The sequence below is a fragment of the Pelodiscus sinensis genome, chromosome 21 (assembly GCF_049634645.1).
Source record: "Pelodiscus sinensis isolate JC-2024 chromosome 21, ASM4963464v1, whole genome shotgun sequence".
Lineage (NCBI taxonomy): Eukaryota > Metazoa > Chordata > Testudines > Trionychidae > Pelodiscus > Pelodiscus sinensis.
This window is the reverse complement of record NC_134731.1, coordinates 21,576,843-21,597,217: the sequence shown is the minus strand read 5'-3', so window position 1 is coordinate 21,597,217 and position 20,375 is coordinate 21,576,843. Positions and strand designations below refer to the sequence as shown.

General features: G+C 43.2%; 1 protein-coding gene across 9 annotated transcripts in view; it reads left to right on the top strand.

Annotated features, from left to right (window-relative positions):
* AUTS2 (activator of transcription and developmental regulator AUTS2) overlaps positions 1–19,706 on the top strand; it is a 1,132,674-nt gene extending 1,112,968 nt beyond the window's left edge. For 8 of the 9 annotated variants that reach the window (XM_075904276.1, XM_075904280.1, XM_075904277.1 and 5 more), the window contains 6 exons: positions 733–804; positions 6,001–6,142; positions 6,709–6,786; positions 10,140–10,223; positions 11,408–11,630; positions 16,595–19,706. In XM_075904276.1, coding sequence (XP_075760391.1) covers positions 733–804; positions 6,001–6,142; positions 6,709–6,786; positions 10,140–10,223; positions 11,408–11,630; positions 16,595–17,837 — 1,842 coding nt within the window. In that variant the 3' untranslated portion in view covers positions 17,838–19,706. The remainder of the gene's footprint in view (positions 1–732; positions 805–6,000; positions 6,143–6,708; positions 6,787–10,139; positions 10,224–11,407; positions 11,631–16,594) is intronic. The other variant, XM_075904281.1, reaches the window with a different exon arrangement.
* Positions 19,707–20,375: the final 669 nt, after the last annotated feature.

Here is a 20,375-nt window from a genome sequence, read left to right as displayed (position 1 = left end):
TGTAGCCTTGTGAAGTGCGCTAGTTGTGCAAATTAACTGGTGTGGGTTAGCAATTCCGCATCGCTGATTTCAGCGGAGGTAAGCAGCATTCTCAGCCCCCTGCATAGCGCTAGCTGACATCAAAAGGTTGTTCAAGTTGATAAAACCAAGATTGGAAGTAATTCTAGTATTTCTGGAAGGCTAAATGAAGCCCTAATCTAGGGGCAGAATCTCACCTCCACTTTGCAAAGGAAGCCGAGACTCCTTACAACCCTTTTGATCTGCCATTCTCTAGCCCCCAGAGCCACCTGGAGCAAGCTGCATGGTGCTCCGGCAGCAATTTAAAGTGGCCTGGGACTCCATCTGCTGCTGCTGCTGCTCTCAGGAGCCCTCAGGCCCCAGTTGCCCCCTTTCGCCACTCCTGTCCCCTGCATCTGTGACCCTCCTCGTGCAGGTGACAGGAGTCGAGAGCGAATGCCTGGCTATCTCCAGTGGGGAGATAATCCCCTAATCAAAATCTAACCTGGCACGGCACCTGGGAGCCATACGCAGCACCCTAACAGCCCCTTGACTCTGGCTGCTGCAGAGCAATGGCCCTCAGGGTTTCTTCTCATTTGTGACTAACTTTTAGGGAGTCCTTACTATAAGCTTAAGGAGGCGGCTTAATCAGTGAAGCTTGTAACCTATAACCACAGCAAAGTGTCGTGTGTCTCTGAGGGTTCTTGAGCTAATGTCACTTCTTTGTTTCCCCAGAAACCAGGAAAGTGGTGCGCGATGCATGTTCACATCGCTTGGCAGATATACCATCATCAACAAAAAGTCAAGGTCAGTCCCTTTGGCAGTCGAACCCCTGTGGGGTGTGCACATCTGGGGTGGAAAGGATTCACCACTCATCGCGAGCTGTGGGGAGCACGGAAACATTTTAGTCTCCTATTTCTATTTCACATTGGTGGCTTAACTGACCTGTAAGATCCTGGAAGCAATCGCTTGGGAAATGCCTGTGGCCAGGGTCACTATGGGTACGTCTACGCTGCAGGCTTATTTCGAAATAAGCTATTCCGGTATAGTTATTCCGACATAGCTTATTTCGAAATAGCACGTCTACACTGCAGGGGAGCCTCAAAATGAGTCTGAAGCAGGCTTCCCTAATGTAGCCACGCTATCTCGATTTAGAGCCCCAGGAGGCACTGGGGGGGAATAACTTAGAATGGCCCTGGTGGGGAACTATTTTGAAATAGCAGCAGTGGTGCGTCTATACATGCCTTATTTCTAAATAGCTGTTTCAGAAGAGGTGTTATTTCTCATAGATTTTGGAACAAGCTGTCCATTATTTTGAAATTATTTTGAAATAACGGAATGGCTGTGTAGACACTCGCATTGTTATTTCGAAATAATGCTAGTTATCTCGAAATAACGGTGCAGTGTAGGCGCACCCTAGAATATAAACTTTCAGGGCGAATGGGTGACTGAGAAGAGCTCAGTGGCGGTTGTATATGACCCGTGTGTGTGTGTGATTTGTTATAAATTTTTTACTTTAAAGATATTTCCATTATATTCATAATGGAAACCCAAATAATTAATAAATCCCTGCAGGTAATTAATAGTCATTAAGTTATAGAGACTCTCTGCTGTGAATAGTTTCATCTGCAGATGGAACAGTAGGCTGCGTTGATTCTCTGTTCGAAACTTACTGTCCAGAACGTGTAGCAAAATAAACATGGTGTTCCTATCATATTGGAAACCCTGAGCATAACAAGCCAGATCTATATGGTATATGGAGATGGTAAAGAGTTAGTAAGACCTGGAGCTAATAAAGTTTAAAAACAACCCTTTTAAGCAATGTTGACAGGTTAATTTGCTGTGGTAGACAGATCTCTCCTCTTTGCTTCCTTATGTTTCCCCTGCCAGCGATCTTCATTCATCTTCCCATTACCAAAAAAGCAATTATAGACCTAGAGAGTTATATGTCTGGCAAAGGATTTTTTTCTAAAAATGAAATGATCATTTCCATTTTTTTTACATCCTTTGACTCCTCTGTGATGTGATGTGATGCTCAGCAAAAGGTCATGTTGGCAAATATGTAAATCATACTACGGGCTTATTTTACATTGGTGTTTATTTTATCCAATGCTTCAGTTACACTCACAGGTTGAAATATGCAGAGTAGAACTGCGGAGGCTTTTGCTTGTCTGTGTGAGGCTGAGTCTATTAGCTTTCCAAACATAGCCAGAAAATGTGTTTTATTATTTCAGTTCAGTCTCAAAGTTATTTTTCAGACTTGCTGGTAGCAATCGCCCTCCTCGTTATCCAAAAACGTTCATTGGTTTCTCTTTTTTATCACTTCCATAAAACACAGTTTGCTTCCCGCTCTCCCCACCCCCCGAAGTTAATGGAACTGAGCTTTGCAACCTAGAATGTTAACATCAAACACAACACTTGTGCTGATATGGCTTGTTATGGCTATGAAGAGAGATTAAAAAGACTTGGACTTTTCAGTTTAGCAAAGAGGAGGCTAAGGGGGGGATATGATAGAGCTCTATAAAATCATGACTGATGTGAAAAAAGTGAATAAGTTATTTACTTATTCTCACAATATAAGAACAAAGGGTCACCAAATGAAATTAATAAGCAGCAGGTTTAAAACAAACAAAAGGGAATTTTTCTTCAGTGCACAAACAACCTGTGGAACTCCTTGCCAGAGGATGTGGTGAAGACTAGGACTTTAACAGGGTTCAAAAAAGAGCTAGATAGATTCATGGAGGTTAGGTCCATCAATGGCTATTATCCAGGATTAGTAGGAATGGTGTCCCTGGCCTCTGTTTGTCTGTAAATGGGTGACAGGAGAGGGATCACGTGAGGATTACATGCTGTGATCCCTCCCTCTGGGGCATCTTATATTGGCCATTGTCAGCTGACAGGATACTGGGCTGGCTGGACCTTTGGTCTGACCCCTTATGGCCGTTCTTGTGGTGTTATGTTCTTACAGCCAGGTCCACATTAGGGGGAAGGTCGGCTTAAGGTACGCCATTCCAGCTATGTAAAAAAGTTAACGGGAGTTGGCATACCTTAAGCCAAGCTTCATTGCCGTCCTCGCAGTGGGAGGCTGACGGGAGAAATGCTCCCATCAACTTCCCTTACTCCTCCATGCAGCCTGGCCCGACACTCACTAAAATCAATAGGAATCTTTCCAGTGATTTCAGTGGGCATTTGATCAGGCCCATAAGCATTGAGTTAACTTGAAATGCATTCTGCAGGATGTTCCCAAACAGGGATCTTTGCCTGTGTCTGGGGCACCATATAAAGTACATTAGCTCTTCATCAGTGCTCTTGTAAGGCTAAAGCCCTCCATTCAGTAAATGCTGCCTCGTTCTCAGTACATCTGTGGTGTTCCCCTTAGGAGAGCAATTCAGAGGTGTTTTGTGTTTTTCATTATTATAGCAGCACTATTTATACTGCTGCAGCTAACGTACCTGCCAGCTTTTGCTGTTCTGAGCAGCTATCTTCAGGGATCTATCAATGAGTGGTTGGATTTTTGGTTTTTTTTTTTTTCTAAGATAGGCTAAATATATGGCATGCAGGGCCTTGGTTGACAAGTGTGCATTTCTACGACTAGTTTTTAATTATTTGAGCACTAAAATAGTACATCTTGGAATGATGTGCCCTTAAATCAGATATCATTTGCATTTTAATATTTTGCAGGCTATTAGACCCAAACATATGAAAAGCCTTTTCTTGTTCGGACATCTACACGGACACTTTATTAGCACTTGAAACCCAGCGACTAGGCCTGCACATTAACTTGATCGTAACTTTTTAATATGCGTATTTATATCATTGTAAAATCCATACTCCGAGCTGGCAGAGTACTAAAAGGATTGATTTATGAGCTGCCGCATCCTTCAGTATTACGTGTGTTCAGGGCTGACAAGGGGAACGAGGGGAGGGGCCAAAGGGTCAGCTGCCAGTGATTTAAAAGGGGGCCTGGGCTCCTGGCCTCCACCACTGCTGCTACCTCTGCAGCACTGGATGGCACTGAAGGGCTGGATCAGGGAGGCTGGTCCCCAGCCCTGCCCCTTTGCAGGTACCTGGAGCTTGCCCCTCCCCCTTCCTGGCATGGTGAAGTCTCTTCTTAGATCTATGTGTATATGTCTGCACTTGCTCTCTATCTCGAGATAGGGATGCAAATGTAGTGTAACAAAATTGCTAATGAAGCGTGGGATTTAAATATCCCATGCTTAATTAGCGTAATCGCATCTGGCCACCATTTTGAAATCACATTATTGCAAAATAAAACGCCCCGTGTAGCTGCGTTATTTCAAGAGAAAACCCTTCTCTCGAAATAACTGTTAAACCTCATTGTATGTAGCCTCAGTCATTAACTTGCCCAGTTCTGCCTGTGTTTTCTGTCTAGGGTCACTGTTAAAGACTGATATTCATCTCAGACAGGAGTGGGGAAGAACTGCCCTATGGGCTAGACGTGGTGAACTAGGGTTTGTCATTAGCAGGCCGCCAGATGCTTTATTTACCTGAGCATCCATAGGTAGAGCGGCTTGCAGCTCCTATTGGCAGCATTTTGCTGCCAATGGGAGCTGGGAGAAATGGTGGCCCTGCCCATGCTGCTTCCTGCAGCTTCCATTGTCTAGGGATGGCAAACCGTGGCTAACGGGAGGTGCAAGCATTCGTACCTGTGGGCGCTGAAGTAAATAAGCATCTGGTGACCTGCCAGCGGTGAACCCTGTTGAACCATGTCTTGCTTTCAGGCTGCATGTTGCCCACCCCTTATCTAGGATTTGGCAAATAGGGTTGGGAGATTCACTATTAAATTTGTAGGCTTACGCTGTAAAATTAACATTAGTGTGTGCGATTCCTGTAATTATGAAAACGTAAGTTGACAAGATGACTTGTAAGCTGGTGGTATATCCATAAAACAGCTCAGGCTTGTACAAACATAGGCAGAATATTGTCCAATCTAACTCTTTCCCTGGGTTTTGTTTCTATTATTAGGTTAGGCCTAATTGATTTGCCCAGTTAAGCATGCGTTGGAATCCCTCGGAAGGCAATGAGAATTAAGCAGCACTTGCTTAAGTGCTTCACTGAGGCGGAGCCTTTGAAGGCACGTCTACACAGCAAAAATGCCCGGAGGCAGCAAGCCTCAGCGCCCGACCCAGCAGGTTTGGGCTGGTGCCACAGGACTAAAAATAGCAGCGGGAGATTCGGCTTGAAGCCTTGGTTACAGAGCCCAGCTCCAGCACAAGCCTGAACACCTGTGTGGCTATTTTTAGCCCTTGAAGACAAGCCCCAAGTCAACTGACTTGAGCTCTGAGGCTTGCAGCTGTGGGGATTTTTTTTTACTGACGTACCCTAAGAACACATCAGCCTGAGCCTGAGAATTATTCCCCCTCTCTGCCCTTCGATGGTTCTGGCTGTTGTGACTGTCTAGAACAGTGTTTCCCAAATGGTGTTCCACGGAACCTCAGGGTTCCGCAAAGGAAAATAAGGGTTCCGTGAGAGAGATAAAATTTTGTCATTTTCACAGGAGCTACAGTCAAGAAAAGAAGAAAAACCATTATTCGCATTGAAAACTGCCAATATAATGCATATTCGTTTTTGAGCTTTATTTATTGTACACATTACATGTGATTTTTGTTTTTAAATATGTGCAGTTAAATTAAATGTTGATCTGATCACCTTGTTTAGCATTTGTTTATTATTATCCTTACTTATTTGTGGTCTACTTTTTCACCTCCATATATTAGACTATTATTAGGGGTTCCGCAAAATTCTTTCGTGTTTTAAAAGGGTTCCATAGCCAAATAAAATCGGGAAACACTGATCTAGAAGAATCACCAGAATCTCTTTGCATCTCTGTTCAGGATCCCAGTATCTGACATCCTGTTACAATGCCATTCCCTGGCAAGGCATCTTTCCATGTTCGGTGTGACAGCGTTGCTGGAACCATGTGATTCTGAGGGCGCCTTGTACCGCTCCCACTTAGAAGGTCTCTTTTCAAATCCATTTCAGAAACAGATGCAGTCTGATCCGCACAAGCTGGACTTTGGCTTGAAACCCGAGTTCCTGAGCCGGCCACCTGGTCCCAGCCTCTTCGGAGCCATCCACCACCCGCATGACTTGGCCCGCCCCTCAACTCTCTTCTCTGCCGCTGGTGAGTACTCAAGAGCTCAGAGGTTTCTGCGTATCGAATACTAACGGGATGGCCGATGCCGTGGGTGCTACAGGAAACGTTAGGGAGCTCGAGGCCAAAACCTTGAATGACGATTGCGCTGGTGAATCTTGTAGCTGTTTTCCACAGGAAAAGGCAGGACCCCAATGAGATGCCGGGTGTACACTGAATGGTGGAAAACATCCACAGGGCTGTAGCTTATATCTGCATATTAGAAATATGACCAATTTGGGGGTCTCTGTGCTTTCTAGACTGCAGATTTCTGCATCCCCTTCCATCTAGCTAGGACCCCTTATTTAACAATATGGGAAGGACAGTATGGCTGCAACCCCAGGCATCTGTTTCTGATCTCTGCTTGAGGGTCACAGGGCCCAGGTGGAGAACACCTGCAAAAGAGAGTGAATCAGGCTGCGTCCAGGGACTGAGATAACCTCTCCCTTGTACATGTGCTCTCATTCATTTCACAGCAGGCGACCGTGGCTGTAGCCAAGAGCACGGTGGTTCATTTAGTGATTCAGGAAATGGTTTCCTTTGGCTTTGCTTGGCAGGTGCTGCTCACCCAGCTGGAACCCCGTTTGGCCCTCCACCCCATCACAGCAACTTTCTCAACCCAGCCGCTCACTTAGGTAAGTGCAAGAACTCGCGACAGGCGATCAGGAATGAACTAAGCTGAACACAGCTGGGAAATAATGGATAAGCACAGCTTGTGCCCTGCCAGATTCCAGTGTGGGCAGTTAGGTTACGTCTTCCTAAATAGCCGCTGGAATGACAACTCTCTATGATGTAGTAGTTCACCCTCTATTCTAAGCTGTTTTAAAGTGCAGCGGTTCCCAACCGCCGGTCCGCGGACCGGAGGCAGACCGTCAGCCTCTGTCTGCCAGGCCGGGGCGCACTGCCAGGCACTCCCCCAGCTGCTAATGAGCCCCTCCCGCTGGGGTTCCCCACGCAGTAGCAGGGTGAGTGGCCCAGCCAGCAACCGGGTGCACTGCGGCTGGAGCTTCAGTGAGGCCATGTGATGGTCTGTGCTCAGCAGGGGCCCAGCTGCCACGGCACTCAGCAAGAACCCAGCGTGCTGTTGGCTCTGTGCTCAGATGGTGTCTGGGAGGCAGTGCCAGGGCTAGGTGAGGGGGACAGGGCAGGCACCGGGGCTCCGGGGGCAGAGCTAGTGCTGGGGGGGTTCTGGGGGTGGGAGGCTCTAAGAGGCGGGGGGGGGGGAGGGGCTGACACTGAGGGGCACTATGACATCCAAGTTTGGGAACTGGCACTGGGGGGCTCTGGGGGTGGGGGTGGAAGTGAGGAGGGTTGGGGGCAGGGCTGGCACTGGGGACAGGGCAAATGTTGGGGTCTGGGGGCTGGCACAGGGGGATCCTAGGGAACCTGTGCAGTGGGGCTCTGGAAACAGGAGGCTGGCACTGAGCCATTTGGGGCACAGGGGTTGGCACTAGGGGACTCTGAGGGCAAGAGACTGGCACTGGGGTGGAATGGGGTGCAGGGGACTCTGGAGTCAGTGGCTGGCATGGGGGGGGCAGTGGAGGGGTGAGGAGCTGTAGGGGTTAGGCTGGCAATGGGAGATCTGGAGGCTGGGGCTTTTTTATACCGCGGACCAGCAAACCCATTCTCAAACTTTTGGCAGACCGGTAGCATTTTATTTGCATACTTGAATAGTCATTATTTGCATAATGAGTATGCAAATGTGGAAATATAATGTTACCAGCCTGCCAAAAGTTTGAGAATGGGTTTGCCGGTCCCCGATATATAAAAGATTGGGAACTGCTGCTCTAGTGGACATAGAGTATCATTAAACACCTGCCTCGCTTTACCCCTCTCCAAAATAATGCCCGTCTTATTTATTTATTTGTTTGTTTGTTTGTTTGTTTTCCTTTCCATTATGAAGACTATAAACTGCTCAAAGACTCTTCGTGCCCTACTGGCTATTCAAAATTTACAAAACTAAATAACAGCATCAATCAGTTCACTCTTTTCTATCAGGCTGGAACCCTAGGTACAAATAACAACAACCCAGAAATAATACTAGAAAATCACATTGAAAATGATCCACCTGGAATTTTGAGTGAAGACAGATACGTCTGATTCAGATTCACTGTAGTCATGACTACCAGAGATTTAAACTCTCTTGCTAAAATAATGATATAAAGTGAAATTGCCTGCACTGGTGAAAAGCAGCCACCATGATTTAAAAAAAGGAATAATTCAAGTCATTAAATGAAAAGCCATGTTCCGTGTCGACACAGCAGTGTTGCAAAAATACAACATGCTGCTCGTGAATCTGAGTGTGGGATCTGAAATTCGTCTTTCATTTCTAGACAGGCAGAGATTGAGTGAGCCACACAAATGACACCCTCAGCTCATGGGAAAAGTTTGTCACTCTACATAGGAATCCTTTAGCTTATCCCTTAGAAAACAGCAGGTCTGGTTCTCCTCTCCTTTTCACCAGGGTAAATCAGAAGTGACTTCACAAAAGTCACGAGACTTCTCCCACTGCCAAGTGAGAAGAGAGTCAGACCCCCAAAACGTACCTGTGTTGTACCTGGGTTAGATACTTAAAAGAAAAATAAAATTAAAAGACTGATCCAACATTTCCCAAAGAGTCTAAACTACTTTTCCATATGTAACATTAACAGTAACCTTGCAGCATGGGAAAATGGGGAGGTCAATCCCATGATTCAATAGCGTAGTAAATGTGGACATTCAGCCAGTTTGGCTATTCTAGCTGTGCCCTGCGTCTGGTTTAGGAGATGTGACCAGCGCTTAACCTAAGGCTATTCCTTAAAATCCAGGGTGCCAGTAATTCCTTGTTAGCAAGGTAAATATTTCACGAGCCCATGGCCTACATAATAGGGGTGTCAAATCCTGTTTAAAATGTTAACCAGTGGGCCCAGCCAGGTCAGGCACCGGTTACCTGGTTACCCCAGTGAGCATGCTGGTAAGGCAGTGCTTACCGGGTAACCAGTTTCCCAGGAGCAGCCTCCTGCACAGGGCCACCAGCAGGCAGCCCGCCCCGCATGGCTGGCAGCTAGGAGTGAGATCCCTGCGGGCCAGGGGGTGCTCCCGCTGGTCCCGCCTAGTATCCCACTTAGTGGGTTAACCACTTAACTATTAAACTAACCTAACATTTAATCAGTTAAATGATTAGCCGGGATTTTACATCCCTAGTAACCGATTAACCAGTTAACCCTTTGCTCCCTCTAAAACAAGTGGTTGTAGTGGAATAAAAAGGGATTAGTTTCAGCCCTTAATGCATTGGCAGTCACTCTCCAGAACGCAGGAACCCCCAGATAGTGTGTTCTTTGAAGTCCTGCTTTTGTTTGGAAGCAGAGATTTTCTAATCAGATGGTCCCATTTGTACTGTCATTGAAAAAAGATTTTTTTTCTCTGAACACAGCGGGGATGTTAGCCGGTAAGCATACCGGGAAGAATGAGACTTACCAGTATGCCTCCTCGTTAACCAGTTAACCATCTTTTGCCAGTTACTCTGACACTGACCAGCCACACCCAGCTGCAGCAGCCCTGGCCACAACAGGGCCAGGCCACAAGACCCTGCAGACATACCAGGGCCGGGCAACAAGAGCTTGGTTAAAATGGTTAAGTGGTTATGTGCTTTCATTTAATAACTAAACCATGGTAACTAAAGGTGTTAAAATGAGTTTAATCAAGTAAACGTGTAACTGCTGAAAATTTCACCAGGAGCCAGTGCCAGCTTTTAAACAAGCTCCCTGTGCATACCAGGAGCTTGTGTTTAATCGTGGAGGTTAATCGATGAGCTCAGGCTTATCGGTTAACTGCGTACCTGGTTACACTTTCACACCCCTAGAACACTGCCATATTTTGGATCCTGTTCAGCCAGTGATAGATGTGGTCTGTGTGATGTAGCATTAGTGAACTCTCCAACTGTAGTATGTTTGCATGAAATCAGGTACCACCTTGTCCGTGTTTTTCAACTGTTCCCGTTTGATTTCAGAGCCTTTTAATAGACCAACTACGTTCACCGGTCTCACTGCAGTGGGTGGTAATGCCTTCGGAGGACTAGGGAACCCAACAGTTAGTGAGTAGCCTCTTTCTCTAGAAATTTGCCTTTTGATTATTTTTGTTCATCGTGTGCCTCAGGCCGTTAAGTGAAGTTGACTATCTGCTGTGTCAAGACCAATTAGGTACATCATCACAACAGGTAGATCAATCTGTTGAAAAACAGATTAGATGTTTAAAAGGTGCAATTTTGTGCTCAGACACAAAGTATTATTATTGATGCTTGGGTGAAACCCACCACCAACTGGTGGCTTTACCTTAGGTACTTTAAAAGACAAACCTGGAACCCATGAATTTAAGTAACTTGAGAAATTCCTAAGAGTTCATTGTAATGTTCAAAAATAGTTAAGGTGTGTTTCTTTACCTAGCCTTAGATGAGGATATTTTTTTCCTTTTTCATTCTTTATCCAGAAAGTGAACTTGAAAACGTTCACTGGTTATATGCTTCTTTGCACCTACATCTTCCATAGTTTTAGCCAGGCACAAAAGATTGGTCCCTAAAATCACACTTGTCTACCTTTTGTCATGCTTCTCCCACTTTCAAAGCCATCATTATTTTCATCATTCCCATCTTGAAAAGCTAGAGCTAGAAGACAATGAATTAGAAGCCTCAGCTTCCAGACAGCAATAGTGGGTTAATGGCTAATTGCAGCTACTCAGAATCATGTCAAGAAAGTGAAATATGCCAGAGGGGAACCAGAAAGACATGATTTTAAGAGCTTCTCCGTAATGAGCAGCCCCGGCCAGAAATAAATGCCTTGTATACTTTTGAAAAGCTGAGAGTGCCTGTTTTCCAAATTCAGTTGTATACAACATGTGTTTCAAATGTGGCAGTTTTGCAAGATCGAAGGTGTTTGCAATGGTCTTGGACTGAATCTGGCAAATCCTGTAGCTTGAATTGGTATAATTTTCATTCCCTGATGCCTCCAACATGTTTGGAATAAGAAACGGGTCAATTTTGCTGGATACGTCCTCCCTTTATGCACAGTATTTGCATTTTGCAGTTCAAACAGCTGTCAGTTGCCTGTCCCGTGTCAGGAATGAGACCCTCTAATGAATCTCTGTTAATCTCCTTTCCTTTTCCAGCCTCCCATAATATGTATTCATTTTAACTCTGAGTGCTGTAAAAGTTTGTTTGGTAAGTACCTTCCCTAAAGCAAACCTTCTTCTTAAACCTTTTTGTTTTCCACTTCACCATTTCAGCACCCAACTCAATGTTCGGCCACAAGGATGGCCCCAGTATGCAGAGTTTTAGCAACCCTCACGAACCCTGGAACCGACTGCACCGAACTCCTCCTTCGTTCCCGACCCCTCCGCCCTGGCTGAAGCCAGGAGAGCTGGAGCGCAGTTCATCTGCTGCAGCTCATGACAGAGATAGAGATGTAGATAAACGAGACTCATCTGTTAGTAAAGATGACAAAGAAAGGTACGAAAGAATGCTTCCAAGAATTGTCTAGTTCAAAGCGTGGGGCTCTGTTCCGCTTTTAACCCTTCCCAGCCTGGCCCCTTCTTAACACACAGTTTCCACAGCCTGACTCATTCACTTAAGACTTGCAGAATTACCACAGTCAATGTGGATGGTGCTAGGGTAGTACACACTTTTTGTTCAGGTGCTTAGAAGGCTAGATGGTCCCCCTCTCCTTTGCACCAGTGTTAATGAAAAGTAACTTCACTGAAGTCAGGCGAGTTCTGCCAGTGTAAAGCAAGGCTAAAATCACAGAGTTTACGGTCCTTTGCAACAGATTTCCTAAGGTATTTCATGGCCTAAATATATAGATAGATGCCCAGTGCTGGGCAATTTTTTTGCTGACAAAGGTGCCAGGAATTTTTTTGAAACACGAGGCACCTATCTGCATCTTTAAGGTCATCTATATCTTTGTAAATCTGGGTTTACATTAATTAGCAACATTTTGTAAAGGGATTAATCCTTCATTTGCAACATTTAAAAGAAACAATTACAACACTGGAAACAGCTCATGCATGTCGTGGTTCAATGATATAATAAGTCTTAATTTTCGTACAATACATTACATTTTCCCAGAGTTCTTAAAAAAAACCAACAGATTTGCATGGGTTTTATACATTTCAAAGCATTGTTTTAATTCAGTGCCTTACATGGACTCAGATTCTAGCATAAACCTGTCCAAGCTGGAAAGGGTTAATGAAAATTAAAACATGATCAGTTTTTTTCTTCAGAAATGTTCCCATTATAATGACGTCAATAAAAATTCTTACTAGCATTTAAGAACCAAATTAAGATTTTTGTCAGTCAGTTTCATGTCCTGTTTGAAAAACATGCAGAACTGATTTCAGTTTTTTCAACAAGTGTAGCTTAGCAGCTTTCCTGTTAAGACAGGATAGTAGTTATTTTGCGAAGTGATAGCTAATTCATATTTCTGTCTTTGATGAATTTTTTGGCTACTCTACTGAGTTATTATGAGTAACTTTTTTTCAAGGATATCACATGAACATGTTGATATTCTAAAAATAAAATTTAAGCACTTTTTAAGTAAGGCATGCTACAGATCTTTTTAACTATATTTTCAATTTGGAATATTTTCTGTGATAGCATACCTCATTTTCTTCACCTCTATAGTTTTAATGCTTCAGAGGAAGTTGGGAAGTCAGTCCTGCAGACACTTAGCCATGTGAAGAATTTTACTTATGGGTGTGGGTAGATTTAAGAAATACATGAAAATTTCATTTGGTATGTGTTTTGTTACAATGTTGTCTGTTGCAGACAATCCCTTTCAGAAATATATTCCTTGCCAGCTGCTTTTGCATCACTCTGAACTCCATGTCATAGTTTCAAGCATATTTATTTTTAACAATCAGCCTAATCTGAGAGTCTGAAAAAATTAAGCTTCATTCATATGTCATACTTCTTTACAGTTTTATAGCAGTAGAATTTTGATTTCTCTAATTTAGTATGATCATGTATCAAAAAGAAAAAATGTGGTTTTTTTCAAGACTTTTCCTTTGCAATACAGTAACGCTATTATCTGTACTTGAAGATACTGAAAAATCCATTCTGGAAATGTACTAGCAACCTAGCTACTTCTGGGGCCACCATTCCACCATATCATAGAATCATAGAACCACAGAGCTGGAAGAGACCTCAGAAGGTCATCAAGTCCAGCCCCCTGCTCTAGGCAGGACCAATCCCAACTAAATCAACCCGGCCAGGGCTTTGTCAAGCTGAGATTTAAACACCTCTAGGGATGGAGACTCCACTACTTCCCTAGGGAACCCATTCCAGTGCTTCACCACTCTCCTAATGCCCAACCTGGACCTCTCCCACCACAACTTGAGATCATTGCTCCTTTGTCTGCCATCTGTCACTACTGAGAACAGCCTCTCTCCATCCTCTCTGGAACCTCCCTTCAGGAAGTTGAAGGCTGCTATCAAATCCCCCCTCACTCTTCTCTTCTGCAGACTAAATAGACCCAACTCCCTCAGCCTCTCCTCATAGGTCATATGCTCCAGCCCCCCATACTATCTGCTCGCCTTTCGTACATGAATTAATGTATTCTCACAACATATTAGCTTTACTTTATGGTTGAGAACTCGAAGTCCAGAGAAATCAACTAATTTGCTTAAGTCTGGGACTTATCCTAGTGCCTGTAGCGCAAGACTATCCTTACTTTTATGAAGGGTTTAGATAGGCTCAGATAATTACCAAACAATATTCAGGCTACATCTAGACTGCAAGCCTCTTTCGAAAGAGGCTTTTTTGGAAGTTACTTTCAAAAAAGCCTCTTTCAAAAAAGAGCGTCTAGACTACAATCAGTACTTTCGAAAAAGCACAGTTTGCATTACATAGCGCCTTTTTTCGAAAGATATTTTCGAAAAAAGGCACTATTCCTCGGAAAACAAGGTTTTCCGCCGTCAAAAAAACTGCCGTATTCTTTCAATTTACTTTCAAAAGAACATGACAGCAGTCTAGATGCAGGGGACGTTTTTTCGAAAAAAGGCCCCTTTTTTCGAAAAAACCCTGTCGTCTAGACACACACCCTTAGTTGATTACATTAGCCTGATTAGGCAATAGTGCCTGATTCTGATCTCATTTACACCAGTGAATTACAAGACATTCCACTGAAGTTGACACAGTTGCATTCATATGAAAGCAGCATAGGAAAATCACAGTCAGGCCCAGAATTTGCTGTATATATACAATGTTATATTTGGATATACTACATTTTTTATCCTTCAGTGTCACTTTTTTGTGTGAAGAAATCCACCACTGCAGTATAGCATGTAGAAAGAAAACAATTGCTAGTGAGTACAAGACGAGAATCCTTGTCTGATAGGTAATCGAAAAGGCACCAGAGAGCAATTTGCATTTGTGCAGATGACATTCAAGTGGATGTAATCCCAGAGCAGAAAACATCATAAGCTCTTTTATATCCATAAATACAGTAAATAATCATAGTGAGATGTCTCAATAGGCACCTGGCAATAGGTAGTTCAGCAACAGTCAGTACATGTTGTATTTAGTAATAACAGTACTTTGGCTGTTAACTTCAGGATCCCAAAGCAAATGTTGCCCGGTCAAAATACGGGAAATGAGTGTACGGAAATTAGGCTAAGTTAACGCAGTGAGCCTGTGGCAGGCCTGAAAATAAATCTGAGCTTAAATGACTCCCAGTGTCCAGCTCTACCCACTAGACTACATTTTACTTAGCTGAGTTATTTTGTAACAGTAGATTCTTAATGTTTCTTGAGGGAATGTCATCAGTTTGTGCTGGTGGTTTAATTGAATAGGACAGAATTGGTAGAGAAAAATGGTTATTTCATTTGTCCAAAAGGCTGGTAATTGGACACATTTATTCATCTTGGTTACAGAAAGCATTTCTTTTAAGCACAATTGTAAACATCTAAATTACAAAACAAACTGATTTAGCATCAGCCGAGGCCTCCATAGCTTCCACTTAAAATAAAAATGCCAAGAAGTCCCTAAATTACTCCCCCATGCAAAAGATTATCTAATAGGTGGTCATTGCAGAGGGCAATGAAAGTCCACAGACTTAGGCTCTTCTGGGGAAACAAGAGACTCATGACTCCAAGTTGAGGGATGTTCATTAAAATGCTCCGCCTCCAGCTGTTCAAATCCAGCTTTTAATGCCTCAGCTAATCTCAGTTGTTGGTACAGAGCATGAGGAGAGCATGTCTCTAAAGTATCCAGGGTCCCAACGCTGTTAGAAACACATTGCTGGGCAGCTCCATTTTGCTAGGACTTAAATTTCTGAGCAGATGTCTGATGTGGACCTATGAAGTTACAGCTGCACTAATCTAGTCTGGGGGTAGCAAAGGCCTGGAGGCATCAGCAAGAGCCATATCCAGGAGGTTACCCGTAGATGAAAGGATGTCTTCCTCTTGGCTGCTGCTAAGTGCCCTTCCAAAAGCAGCTGTGTTCTATAAGCAGGCGCCCTGGACAGTGCCACTTATTAACAAAAGGCAAGTCAAGGTGCTGAATGGATAGCGCAGGGTTACTACTGAAACATCCCCTCTGGCTGTGCCCACCAACCTGCAAGGTGGGACTTCCTGTCTTTTTGGATTGAGCTTCAACCAACTAGCCTCCCCAAAGCTTCCATCACCGCTAGACACTGAGAAAGCAGAGAGGTGGCCTCACTTGGCTGGAGACAGATGATGATACTGTTGCGGCTACCTTGTTGTCCTTCCTAATAACAGAACTGGATTCTGAAGTGCCCTACATCAGAGAATTCCCAACATTAGGCTTCACACAGAGCAAATAGCGAAACGACTTCATTTATCACAGCCAGAAACTGTAGCAGTGTCAACTATATCTTCTTGTTGTTGGTTTCAATGGAAAATTAGTCTAGCGAGTGCGCTACCTGAGTGGCCCTCTTACATCTCAGTGGATCGCAAGATTCTTGTGACCAAAGGACAGCTGATAGCGTAGAGCTAAAAGGATCAGTGCAGCTGTTTGGTCTTCATCTGTCATCAGGAGGAGATGGTTGTCTAATGCTGTTTCCGTACCATATGTCGATCGAAAATAAAATGGGTCCAGGAAATGTGGAGACTTTCTGGCAATGCCAGAGGTGCATGGCTACCACCCCCTCTCTGGTCTTCTCCAAAAAGGCAGGATAGAAGGGAGCATTGAACATGAGTGTCAAGAATTTGGTTACATGATTTGTAAAGCAGCTTTAGGGGTCTTCTTTCTCCTGGGTCTAAATAAATAGAACAAACACGGTGTAGAGAAGGGTTGTTCTAACAATGACACGTATGCCTCTGCCAAAGAAAATAATGCATTAAAATAGCATGTGTCTAGCTTTCTGCACAACAAGGAACAGGGAGTCAGGACCTTGGTACTTTGTTTTATTTGCAGAGTTTCTCAAACCTTAAACCTTTATACTTTGCTCTGTCTAGGGAGAGTATTGAGAAGAGACACTCCAGTCATCCTTCGCCAGCACCTATTCATCCATCGAACTCCCTCGGACATAACCGCAGCTCAGCTGAGCAGATCAGAAGCCATCTCAATCCTGAGATTCGAGAGAAAGAGAAACCCAAAGAACGAGACAGGGACCACTCTGAATCTCGAAAGGACATGAATGTGGAAGAACACAAGGTGAAGGATAACTATGCTTCAGAGAAAGAAGGCTTGAGCCATGAAAGCAGGGTGGTGGAAGAGTCTAAACAGATGTCCAGGGTACCTTCACCCTACGCTAGGCCCCCTGTTGTGGAGAGCACCAGGCCTAATAGTACTTCCAGCCGTGAGGCTGAGAGGAAGAACGAGCCTGCGTATGATAATCAGAAGAAAAGCAGTGAAGTTAAAGTGAAGGAGGAACGGAAAGAAGACCACGATGTTCCACATGAAGGACCTCAGACTCATAGGTCATCTGACCAACTGCCACCAATATCTACATCTAACGTCCATCCAGGTCCTTTAGTGTCTATGCCCATGACTGTAGGCGTAACTGGCATACACCCCATGAACAGCATCAGTGGCCTGGATAGGACACGCATGATGACACCTTTTATGGGAATAAGCCCAATCCCAGGTGGAGAACGTTTTCCCTACCCATCTTTCCACTGGGATCCAATGAGGGATCCTTTGCGAGATCCTTACAGAGAGCTTGATATTCATCGGAGAGACCCTCTGGGCAGGGACTTCTTGCTAAGAAATGATCCTCTTCATCGTCTTTCCACGCCAAGATTATATGAAGCCGATAGGTCATTCAGGGACAGGGAACCTCATGATTATAATCACCACCACCACCATCACCACCATTCTCTGTCCGTGGATCCTCGACGTGATCACGAGAGGGGCAACCACTTGGATGAGAGGGAACGGTTACACATGCTACGGGAGGACTATGAACATGCCCGCCTGCACTCAGTTCACCCTGCCGCCTTGGATGGTCATCTGCCTCACCCAAGTTTAATCACCCCGGGACTCCCCAGCATGCACTATCCCAGAGTCAGTCCCCCGACAGGACACCAGAATGGCATTCTCAATAAAACTCCTCCCACCGCAGCTCTCAGCGCCCCTCCTCCTCTTATTTCCACTCTGGGACCTCGGCCTGGGTCTCCCAGAAGGACTACTCCTCTGTCGACAGAGATGAGAGAGAGGCCTCCTTCTCACACCCTTAAGGACATTGAAGCACGATAAACAGAATAAGATATAAGGAGAGACTGAACATGATATAAAGACCTTCTTGCTAGTCATTGATACAGACTGTGGATGATACCCCACTGTATAAAATGTACAGACCCAAGCGCAAAGATTTTGAAATGGGTTTTTTGTATATTATATGTTGAAATTTTCCAGATCTTTTAGCTAAGTCCATACGTACCTTGTGTCTCCTACTCTATTTTCTTTCTCGTTTAAAAATTTCAAAATTTGAACTGAAGAACAAGCATCAAAACATCATAATTTGGTTAAAAACAAGCCAACAACAACCGTACAAAGTTCTTTCAGACCAGAAATGAAGACAATTGTAGATAGCTATGTAAAAAGATTGCTTCATGGGTTAATGGTTCATATATGCAAAAAGGGTAAGATGAAAGCTTTACTTTGTACAAATGTAAATAGATAAAATTAAGTAACATAAAACATTAATACTTCTTAAACTGTGCTATTTGCAAACTTAATATTGATCAACACAGTTTGCTTATACTGTGTTACATATATTGTTATAGACAGCTAAACCCCTTCAACTATGCAATGAATTTTAAGGCTTTTCACAAAAGCCTGTATAACTGAAAGGAGCCTTTTCAATACCCAACCTACATAAAGTCATATTTTCCCTGAACAAGTTCATGATACAAATCTGTTTTCCTTGCTTGTTTTGATGAAGAAAGGACCCATCAGAGGTGTAGTTCTCCATATGAACCCTGGCACCAAGATGCTAATGTTACTGTAGCTCATGTATTTCTTAGGTCTTGTGCAGGTTAGCAAAATATAATCGTCGACACTGTAGTGTCTAATATGATGTATGGTTTTTTCAGACTTATTAACCTGGGTTAAACAGAGTAACATCAAATGTGAGATACTTCCTGAAAAGTTTATCAGTTAACATGTCAAGTTTATTTTTGGAAAAAATGTCTGGTTATAGCTGTTTGACTCTGTTGTTCTGATCAGTGTGCCATTTTTATCTATACACACTTTTTGGGGGTACGTGAATTTAGCTACACTGAAACAAATCCTACAAGATAGCTAATACTTTCCCAAAGTGATGGATCTGTTTTCACTTTGGATCAGTAGTTTAGTCTGAACTCCAATGCAGATTTCATAATGGAATTTATTGTGTTTCAGTTGGTAATAACATCTGTGAAGAGCTAATAGGTCAGCTTTGTTTTTCCTTGATCACAGGAAAAATGGCACTTTTAAAAAAAATGCATCGATCTTCTGAAATTTCTGTCTTTTCATAATACACTAACTTATAATGCATTACGTTTCTTGTCTAAATCTTTGGAGAGAATATGACTTTATCAGAAAGAATACAATATCTTGTCTACTGGACTGTAAAATATATGTATGAAATAAAATTAGTTCCATTGGTCTTCTAGTGTATTAAAGTGCTATCTGAAGTTGTTATCTTGTTTTGGCAAAAAAAGAAAAAGAAAAGAAAAAAAGTCTAACTACAGACAGTTGTTTCTAATGATCAGAGATCTATTTTAGTAGTAAACTGAAGGTTTAGTTGTGAGCTTCAGATTTTGTGAATTCCAGATGTTGTGCAGTGTTTTTTTTAAAGAACAAAAGGAAAAAAATTAAAAACAAAAACAAACAAAAAAAACAAAAACAAAAAACCCAACCCAGAAGAATATGTACACTGGAACCGTAGTGGTAGCTTTCAGTATTGTAAAGAGATTGTTATATACAAACCTTTTTGCTGTTTATCCTGTATGTAATAAAAGTCCTTTCTAGATCCTATGTGAAAAGAAAAGTGAAGCGGCTCTGAATCTTCAGCATGTTTCCTCATCAGCGAAGACTTGTGTAATGTAAATTGTGCCATGTTATTAAAAAATGTGAACTAAACTGCCAGGTGCTTCTTTGTGTGGAGTGCCCCATCATTGCTACAGGGAAGAAATCATATTTCTTCCTAAGACTGGACTTTTGTTCCTAAGAAATAAGCAGCCATGAGAAAAATATAAAAGAAACCCTCTATGGGCCACAGTGTAGAAACAACCATGGTGCTATAACAAGGGGAAAAGAAAGAGGACGACAAATCTTTAGTTGAGTCCCAATTGTGCAAGGTATTTGAATGCCTGCCTTATCTAAGTGAAGCCAGGTGCTCAAAGTTAGGCATGTGCCTAAGGACCTTGCTGAATTGAAATGTGAATGTAAATTAGTGCAATTCCACTCAAGTCAGTAATGTGTTGCCAATTTACACCACTTGAGGATATGACTTTAAACATTTTTCCTCCATTAAAATAAACATCTTGGGCTTTCTTTCATGAGAAATGTCAGTTCATAGGAGATTGTTTTTAATTAGTCTATGAATATTTTTATGGCTAAAAAATTAGTCAGTCCCATTTATTCCTGCTCTTTCCTGCAGCTGTTCTGCTTAGAAATATCCATTCCTGCTGATGTCCGACTTTCAGTGTTTTAGTTGCGTTTATTATAAGCCCTTTGGAAGCCTTTAACCAGGCAACTTTTACCAGGAATTATGATGCTGAAATTTGTCATCTTGAACAAGACCTGAGT